At 39.1% G+C, this 9,937-nt stretch overlaps 1 protein-coding gene across 6 annotated transcripts in view; it reads left to right on the forward strand.

Moving 5' to 3' along the window:
- Window positions 1–9,937, forward strand: part of ubap2a (ubiquitin associated protein 2a) — a 61,925-nt gene that overhangs the window by 30,653 nt on the left and 21,335 nt on the right. For all 6 annotated transcript variants that reach the window (XR_009827775.1, XM_062063265.1, XM_062063275.1 and 3 more), the window contains 6 exons: window positions 1,348–1,534; window positions 1,629–1,899; window positions 1,976–2,280; window positions 4,408–4,634; window positions 8,524–8,803; window positions 9,153–9,192. Coding sequence is in view for 5 of the 6 variants with exons in the window: in XM_062063265.1 (XP_061919249.1) it covers window positions 1,348–1,534; window positions 1,629–1,899; window positions 1,976–2,280; window positions 4,408–4,634; window positions 8,524–8,803; window positions 9,153–9,192 (1,310 nt within the window). In the remaining variant the exon portion in view is untranslated. The remainder of the gene's footprint in view (window positions 1–1,347; window positions 1,535–1,628; window positions 1,900–1,975; window positions 2,281–4,407; window positions 4,635–8,523; window positions 8,804–9,152; window positions 9,193–9,937) is intronic.

The raw sequence follows: 9,937 nt of genomic DNA on the forward strand, positions 1-9,937 counted from the left end.
GGAAGAAAGATGTCTTACTTTATTTCAAGTGGCCTGGACTACTGCAATGCACTTTATGCTGGCATTAGCCAAAAAGCTCTCTCCCGGTTGCAGTTAGTCCAGAACGCGGCAGCAGGACTTTTAACAGGGGCCAGGAAACGCCAGCATATAACACCAATTCTTCAGAGTTTGCACTGGCTTCCTGTTCATCTTAGAATTGATTTTAAAACCTTGCTGTTTGTTTTGAAAGCTTTACATGGACTGGCACCTCAGTATATCTCGGACCTCATCCAAATTTACACTCCTGCGCACGCTCTGAGGTCCGAGAGCCAGCTCCAGTTCGTGGTGCCCAAGACCAGACTTAAAACCAGGGGAGACAGGGCCTTCTCTGTGGTCGGCCCTAAGCTCTGGAACATTCTGCCCCTCCATGTTCCAACTGCTCCCACAGTGGAGTGTTTTAAGTCTCGTCTTAAGACCCACTTTTAATCTTTGGCTTTTAACACTACGTGAGTTGTGTTGTCCTCTGTGTTTTTTTAAATTTTGATTTCTATTTACTGTTTTAATTGTTTTACCCTTTAAAATCGTTTTTCATCATATTTATTTTATATTGGTTTTATATGTATTTATTTTTTGTTTTTATTCAGTCATTGGTGGAGCTGAGGATAATATTTGAATATTGTTTTTGATACTGTTGTGCAGCACTTTGGGAACATTTTGTTGTTTAAATGTGCTATATAAATAAAGTGGATTGGATTGGATTACTTTGTGCATCACTCTCAGCAGCTGAGCGCGTTTATTTACCTGTAGAATTAACTCCCCCTGTAATTGCAAGTGTTTCTATCATGCTTTTGCAACACATTTCTATACTTACTGTAACTCTTTGTATTGTATTGTATTGTATGTGCATATATATGTATTTTACCTCTGTTTTAAATGATATATTTTAGTCTGTCCTTTGCTTGTATTTCTCTGCTTTTTGTGTGTTTACTTTGTTTTTCAACAAAGGGCGTTATAAATAAAGTTGGTATGGTATGTATGGTACCTATAATATGTCTGGAAAAACCACCTCATGAGAGCGATATTTGAGAGGTTTTTCGAAATACGGGTGTTCCCATTACCAGTTACTGATTGCAATATTTAGGTTCTGTGCATATTTAGTGGTCTTGGAAACACCTAATGGATGAGCACTGAGAGCTATCAGCCTGCCCACAATGGCTGTGCTGCCGGGCACAAAATGGCTGCACTTCGAGGCACACAATGGGTTTGCACAAAAAAATATTGTTAATTTCTGTAGCTCGCTCAAAATGTTTGTACAAAAAGGTTTCCTAATTTGAGGTTGTACTTGAATACATTGTTGTTGTTTTGCAGTCTGGACCTCGCCTCCCTGCTGCAGAAGCCTGTGGTCGGAGGCAGAGAAGCACCCGCCTCCTCCTCCTCCCCGCAGAGTCTGGTCTTCACTAACTCTCACCACCACCAGCCGCCCCAGCAGCAACATCAGCAGCCCCCTCCCAGCCGCAACACCACCAGCGGCACCAGCTATGCTCACGCTGCTTTGGTAAAAGAATTACAAATGTCCTTCTTCCCTTAGTGATAACTTTTAATGCAGATGATCAGAAAGATTTCTTCTTCTTCCTCATCCTCTGTGCCAGTCGTCAGTCCTGGGAGCGGGGTTCGGAGACCTGGGCCAAGCCAAGAGGTCCGCGCCAAGTGCCGGAGCTCAGATACTGGAACAGCTGAAGGGCCCTGGCTTGGGTCCTCTGCCATCATCCCAAGTGGCCCCTCTCGCCAGCACCCAGGGAGGAAACCATTCAAGTGGTCGTCTGCCAGCCCTGGGAGCACCTGTACCTCCGCCCTCCTCCTCCAGCTGGGACATGAAGGTGCCCGAATCCAACACCACCTCACTGTCCTCACAGTTCAGCCGTAAGTATTCATGTCAGGCAGAAATAGACCAGTGTGTCTTCTACGTACATGCTCATGAGTTTTGGCATATGTGTAGGTGAGTTTGGCCTCCAGCCAGAACCTTCACTAGTGCTGAGCCAGCTCATTCAGAGGCACACGGGCCCCTCACTGCCTCTGGCTCGTCAGCCCAGTCCCCAATCGCAACAACAAGCGCCCCCTGCATCCGTCTCCTCTGCTTCTCAGCACAGCGGCACGTCGACACAAGCGGGCCCGGTGACGGCGGCTGCTGGTGCCAAACATCCAGCCCCAGGTGCAGGGCTGGAAGCTCAGGGCTGCGGCACACCACAGCAGCAGCGAGCACAGCTAAAAGGCCAGAAACGAAGGATACCTCCAACTTCGAAGGTAGAGGCTTTGGGGTGCTGGTATTTCCACCATATCATTTTGGCTTTAATGGAATTGGTCACCCCCCAGAATGACATTTTAATTTGATTTTTTGTACAAACTTGCTAGAATTCTGTACTTTAGTGAGCGCCATTTTAGGTACATATGTTCATTATGCATCGCTAAAACATAGGGGTGTAACGGTACGTGTATTTGTATTGAACCGTTTCGGTACGGGGGTTCCGGTTCGTTTCGGAGGTGTACCGAACAAGTTTCCACACGGACATATTAAGTAGCGTAACGCACGTTGTGTAAACAATGCACACCGAGGCACAACACACGGCATGCTAGCAGCTAACGGGCTAGGATAGACTGACCATACGTCCTCTTTTCACCGGACATGTCCTCTTTTGCGGAGTTTCTTAAATGAGTCGAATGTCCGGCATTTTGAGTTAGGGTTGCGTGTATTTTCAATGTACGTTCGGGGTTAAGAAGGGGTTAAAAACAAAACAAATTGTGCTCGCAGCAGCATTGGTGAGGGAGGGGCAGAGACAGAGAGAGAGAGAGAGTTATGATAAACGCGCATGCGTCGCCAGGCTCTGCTTTTTATCCGTAGATTTATCACATTTAATTTTTTATTATCTATAGCAGGGGTGTCAAAAGTGTGCCCCGGAGGCCATTTGCGGCCCACAGCTAATGTTTTACACATTCTAAAAATACTATTCAAATAAACAAAAACATAACAAAAGTGAAATAAAAAAGCTTAAAGGTTAAATGTCATTTTGAAAAAGTTGCTATGTTGACTAATAAAACAAAGCTGTTTTTTTTTCTTTCAAACTGTCATTGCTCAAAACATAATATTGAATCAAAATCAATGTTATTATGAATATTGACCTATCCAAGGTTCCTGAGTTGAATGTTTCAGATGTGTTTAACAAGTTACATTAAGGAATAGGGCTGCAGCTATCAATTATTTTAATAATTGAGTAATCTATCGATTATTTTGTTTGATTAATCGAGTAATGGAATACAACATTTCATAGCCAACAAGTGTATTTTAGGGAAAATATTTGAAAAACAAACATTTTTCTATTTGTTTGTTTTTGATAAATTTACACATCATCAGCATTGAAATTGCAGTTTTAACACTTGTGCATGAATAAAATGGAATACAAATCCTGTGTTTGCTGCCACATAATGTAGATCATGACAACCACACACCGCCACTCTCATCTTGTAGCTGGTGCTATTAGGGGTGCTAAAAAAAACCGATTCACGTCCAAGTCGCGATTTTTATTCATTACGATTCTGAATTGATTCATAATTTTTGGGAATCCATTTGAAAAATTAAATGAATTTTAAAACTATACATAATTTTTTAGCTAATTTTTTTGTAACACATTTTTTTATTTAAAACATTAAACAACAATTTTCTATATTATTATTTTTGATACTGTTGCTTTTATGAATTTTTCTTTCTTTTTTTTTTTAGAATTGTGTTTGTGTGCCTTCTCAATTGCTTTGTAAATGTATATCCTAATTATTGTAAAGCTATGATTGGGTTGGCGTTGCTCTAGTTTCTTTTATTCAATTAATTAACATTCTGTAATTTTTGTAAATAACATATAGAAAGTAATTTTTGAAATGCATTTTTGAGGCCCACACTACACGTACAAGTCATATGTCAGCAGCCAAGAGGAGCTTTTGTAACCTGTATTTTATTATTGTTTATATAACAAAAAATATATTACCGTGTTGAATCGAAAATCGATTTTGAATCTAATTGTCACCCCAAGAATTGGAATCAAATCCTGAGGTGCCCAAAGATTCCCACCTCTAGAATGTTCACATAAGTTTAGGTCTGGATTTTCTAAATTTTAAGATCTACAGTCAAACTATAATTCGAAGCCTTTTTCTGATTGAATAGTCGTTGCAGCCCTATTGAAGAACTACACATTTGCACATGTAGGAGCATCTCTGTGTAAGGTTAGCATTTTCTCCTTGTGTGTACGTGACTTTTCCCTTTGGCTTCTTCTCACATCTAAAAAAACGTGCATGTTCAGTTAATTGGAAAGTCCCCCACCCTAGTGAGAACAAGCAGTACAGAAAATGAGAGCCTTGTCCATACACATTGTCCGTGTGTGACAGATCCCCGCCACGGCAGTAGAGATGCCCGGCGCCACGGATCTCCCCGGTCTTAACCTTCAGTTTGGAGCGCTCGACTTTGGCTCTGAATCCGCTCTGCCTGAGTTCGGAGTTGTGGACGGCTCTGTCAGCGCACCATCCAGGGATTCCTCTTCGGCACCTGGCCTGGTGCCACCTGCATCAGGACCAGGGACGCAGAGCCAGACCAGCATGTACTCCAAACCGCTCAGGTACAGAAGGATCTATTGTCATTTATTGATTGAAATTTCAAAAATGATGAAAATTTCACGGGAAAAACTCTCAATCTCATCAAGTATATATTTCTCATTTATAGTCAAAATATCTAAACAAACTTAATACAAGTCACAATCCCCTGAATAGTCATTTTTCAATGAGTTATAAGAACTTGTTTTAGGAAAATGTGTTTTACTTTTGAGCATCATAAGTTTGTTATTAGACACAAAGCTTCACAATACTAGTAAGTAGAGCTTGTAATAAGTTTTAATTGTGAATTTCTTATTTCAAGAAATCTTACCAAGGCAATTTTGATTTGTTACATTGTCCTTGTTTTTTGCTCATTTCAAGTTTATTTTGCTTGTACTAGTTGGTTTTGCTTGTAAGGAGCAAAATTGTCTTTGTAAGATTTCCTGAAATAAGACTTTAGCAATTAAAACTTATTATTACCTACACTACCATTCAAAAGTTTGGGGTCACCCAAACAATTTTGTGTTTGAGCCTTCATTTCTAAGAACAAGAATAGACTGTCGAGTTTCAGATGAAAGTTCTCTTTTTCTGGCCATTTTGAGCGTTTAATTGACCCCACAAATGTGATGCTCCAGAAACTCAATCTGCTCAAAGGAAGGTCAGTTTTGTAGCTTCTGTAACAAGCTAAAGTGTTTTCAGATGTGTGAACATGATTGCACAAGGGTTTTCTAATCATCAATTAGCCTTCTGAGCCAATGAGCAAACACATTGTACCATTAGAACACTGGAGTGATAGTTGCTGGAAATGGGCCTCTATACACCTGTGTAGATATTGCACCAAAAACCAGACATTTGCAGCTAGAATAGTCATTTACCACATTAGCAATGTATAGAGTGTATTTCTTTCAAGTTAAGACTAGTTTAAAGTTATCTTCATTGAAAAGTACAGTGCTTTTCCTTCAAAAATAAGGACATTTACATGTGACCCCAAACTTTTGAACGGTAGTGTATTCTTACTAGTATTGTGAAGTTTTGGGCTACTCCAAGGAACTTCAAGCTTCCACTCCCTCTTACGAGGGGTTGAGGTGCTGGGACCATAATAGCTGAATAGACCAGCGTTTTGTCAATAACAAATCTTTAACCAACACATTTGACACAGAATTTGGCTGTTTTCAGGAGGGAAGTGCGTCATGCCTGCGTACAATATCACACCAAATGGCAATGTCAATACTATCAGAAAACAAAGACTAAAACCAACTACAACCAACACTAGCAATGGTTATACTGGTGAAAATAAGTAGAGCATGTGTAGCCGGATCCCCTTGTCTTCCGAGCAACACACGCAATACACAACGCAGACTCGATCCGGCTACACATTCTTAGCAGCCTAATGTACCCCCAAAACTAAAGAGGACACATTTTACCAAGGTATGTCTATAGCAGGGGTGTCCAAAGTGCGGCCCGGGGGCCATTTGCGGCCCGCAGCGTGATTTTTATTGGCCCGCGACACAATCTAAAGACAAACTAAACAGGTCCCGAATTACAACAAAAAACTCAATCAACCAAATTAGAACAAAAAACTATGAAAAATTCAACGGGACCAAATCCCCCCAAAATGGCCGACAACCTGAGCGTCTTACTGTATGAGGTCTTTGATGATTTCCGTGTGTCCTGTCCTTGTCCCTTTAGGGGCTTTGTAGAAAAGTACCGAAAAGTATCAATAATTTTAGTACCTGTACCAAAATATTGGTATGGTGTGTCCTGTCATGATGAAAAAGTGTACACATTTCTTGTGAGACATATGTTTTTGAGTGTACTAAAGCCCTCAAAAGCGTTTCAGTTGACGGTATAATAGCAATATTAGTAAATACAAGCTTACTTTAGAGCAGGGGTCACCAACGCGGTGCCCGCGGGCACCAGGTAGCCCGTAAGGACCAGATGAGTAGCCCGCTGGCCTGTTCTAAAAATAGCTCAAATAGCAGCACTTACCAGTGAGCTGCCTCTATTTTTTAAATTGTATTTATTTACTAGCAAGCTGGTCTCGCTTTGCCCGACATTTTTAATTCTAAGAGAGACAAAACTCAAATAGAATTTGAAAATCCAAGAAAATATTTTAAAGACTTGGTCTTCACTTGTTTAAATAAATTCATTAATTGTTTTACTTTGCTTCTTATAACTTTCAGAAAGACAATTTTAGAGAAAAAATACAACCTTAAAAATGATTTTAGGATTTTTAAACACATATACCTTTTTACCTTTTAAATGCCTTCCTCTTCTTTCCTGACAATTTAAATCAATGTTCAAGTCAATTATTTTTTTTTATTGTAAAGAATAATAAATACATTTTAATTTAATTCTTCATTTTAGCTTCTGTTTTTTCGACGAAGAATATTTGTGAAATATTTCTTCAAACTTATTATGATTAAAATTGAAAAAAATGATTCTGGCAAATCTAGAAAATCTGTAGAATCAAATTTAAATCTTATTTCAAAGTCTTTTGAATTTCTTTAAAAAAATTTGTTCTGGAAAATCTAGAAGAAATAATGATTTGTCTTTGTTAGAAATATAGCTCGGTCCAATTTTTTATATATTCTAACAAAGTGCAGATTGGATTTTAACCTATTTAAAACATGTCATCAAAATTCTAAAATTAATCTTAATCAGGAAAAATTACTAATGATGTTCCATAAATAATTTTTTTAATTTTTTCAAAAAGATTCGAATTAGCTAGTTTTTCTCTTCTTTTTTTCGGTTGAATTTTGAATTTTAAAGAGTCGAAATTGAAGATAAACTATGTTTCAAAATTTAATTGTCATTTTTTTTGTGTTTTCTCCTCTTTTAAACCGTTCAATTAAGTGTAAATATCATTAATTATTAATAATAATATAGAGTTAAAGGTAAATTGAGCAAATTGGCTATTTCTGGCAATTTATTTAAGTGTGTATCAAACTGGTAGCCCTTCGCATTAATCACTACCCAAGAAGTAGCTCTTGGTTTCAAAAAGGTTGGTGACCCCTGCTTTAGAGCATAGTTAACATAAATACAAATACAATAATTATTAAAATAATCATGAATGATTTCATTGCTTTATCTATAACACAAAGCTAGGATGTAGAAATGTTTTTCAAATGTTAGCATATGTTCACCCACATTTTTTTGGTTTGAGTATTTTTCATTTACAAAAGTATAAAGTGGCCCTCGCGTCCTTCAATTTTTCTCTATGTGGCCCTCGCTGGAAAATGTTTGGACACCCCTGGTCTATAGGCTACTGTCTCAAACGTTTCCGATTGCCATATAACTTGGTACATGTCGTCCACAAACATAAATGCCTGACTTACCTATCAAGTCAGGCATTAGCAAGTTTGGGCTTCAATGGTCTCCATCTTTCAAAGGCATCCCCGATTTGTTTCTGGCTTTGTCATGAATAAGTTGAGAATGGTAACTTTTAGATTTACTAAGGTCTGACATGTTTAGTAACTTCACCAGTGGCAGTAGCTCGACGAAGATGGCGGTGCGTAACTGGCAACATGGATGTGACACACTCACAGACTTTCTAATTGGTCAAACGGTGGAGGGCAGAACATCGAAATGAAAACAATAACAAGATTTCGGGGCTGTAAATCTAATTTGATATTTGCAATATCCCCACTGAACTACTGTTATCCGTTATAAAGGTATTGGAAAAGAACATGATTTATTAATGCCTTTTGACATATCAGGGACATTTAATGATGACTTGATGATTTTAAGAATTATTATAAGTTTTCTGAGTTGAACATCCAATGTTTTTCTGAGTTGAACATCCAATGTTGTAACTCTTAAAATAGGGGGCAGATATTATACGTTTTTTCTGCTCCTTTTCATTCATGTTATGTTGATTGTTTATGTCGAGAATTGATTTTATTTCTCTTCTAGTGAGTCGCTGGGGAGCCCTCTCTCGGTCGACCTCCCTCTTCCTCTCTCCTCGTCGGAGCCGGCATATCACTCTTCCTCGGCGGCACTGCCCAGTCTCACGGCCTCTTCATTAGGGACGGCCAGCTCGGCCTCATTGTCACTCACCACATCCACCACCTCCTCGTGCTCCGTACCCTCGGCCTCCCCCTTCTCTGCAGTGGGAGGAAGCTTTGAGGGGCCCATGCCTCCCCACACTCGACTCTCTTTCCCCCAGAGCAAAGAAACCACTGGGCCAGTTATGGTGAGTCCAACTGAAGTTTTACATTCAATTCGGCATGTGGTAGAGCTGCTATATGTCAGTGATATGAGCTAACTTTTGAACCCACACACGCACATTAGTTAGGTTTGCTGTCTGCTAATTTGGCAAAGATTAGCTGCGAATGTTAGCTAATATGAAATATATCCCAGCGTAACAAATTGTTGATTGTTCCTCTGAGGCTGATTTTGTATGTGCAAGCTCAGTCAAATTGTATGCATGCTTTTGTACAATCAGTTCTTTTAATCCACTTTTGCTTTAAACATTGCATTTTGAGCCGGTGACAAACAGCAGCTTTAAGATAAGTAAACATGTCGAATGTTTTCCTCACTAGAATGGTCTGAATGGAGTTAGGACCTCTACAGCTTTAGACAGTAAGTATGCTTGGCTATATTCTGTGTTACATGCCACTTTTTGGTGAAATCAAGGTATATTTATATACATTTTTTGAGGGGAGGTGTCGAGCTTTGACAGATTAAATTAAAAAAAAAAAAAAAAAAAATTTAATTCCTGGAAATGACCATATACTGTATTTCACATCATTCTCAAGTAAAGTAAAGTCCGCTAGGGGTGTCCCAATACAACTTTTTCACTTCAATACAATACTCATTTTGGACCCTTGGCCTATACCAGGAGTCGATAACCCGCAGCTCTTTAGCGCTTTGGCGCTTTTTCAAAAATTTATGAAAATAGAAAAAGATGGGGGGGAAATATATATTTTTTGTTTTAATATGGAGGACAAACATGACACAAACCTTCCTAATTGTTGGAAAGCCCACTGTTTGTGTTGACGCTTCAACTCACCATAGTGTGTTTACATGTATAACTTTCTCCAAGTCCACCAAAAGTGCATGACTGCACAGCATAATAAAAAATGTATGCTGTGCAGTCATGCACAGCATTTTAATAAAAAATTAAATACCAAAATGGCCGCCGTGAGCAACGTGAGTTGAGACCGTCTCTACACAAGGCCCAGTATATAATGTTTTAATTGGCATAAATGCTCCAGTGACACAAGAATTGAAGTCGTTTTCGTTATATATATCCACCTCTCTGCAATTGGTGAGATATATACTCCTCACGAGGGTGATTTGGCGGGAGATAAGGTGCCTCGAACGC

This window comes from Entelurus aequoreus, linkage group LG01, assembly GCF_033978785.1.
Source record: "Entelurus aequoreus isolate RoL-2023_Sb linkage group LG01, RoL_Eaeq_v1.1, whole genome shotgun sequence".
Taxonomy (NCBI): domain Eukaryota; kingdom Metazoa; phylum Chordata; class Actinopteri; order Syngnathiformes; family Syngnathidae; genus Entelurus; species Entelurus aequoreus.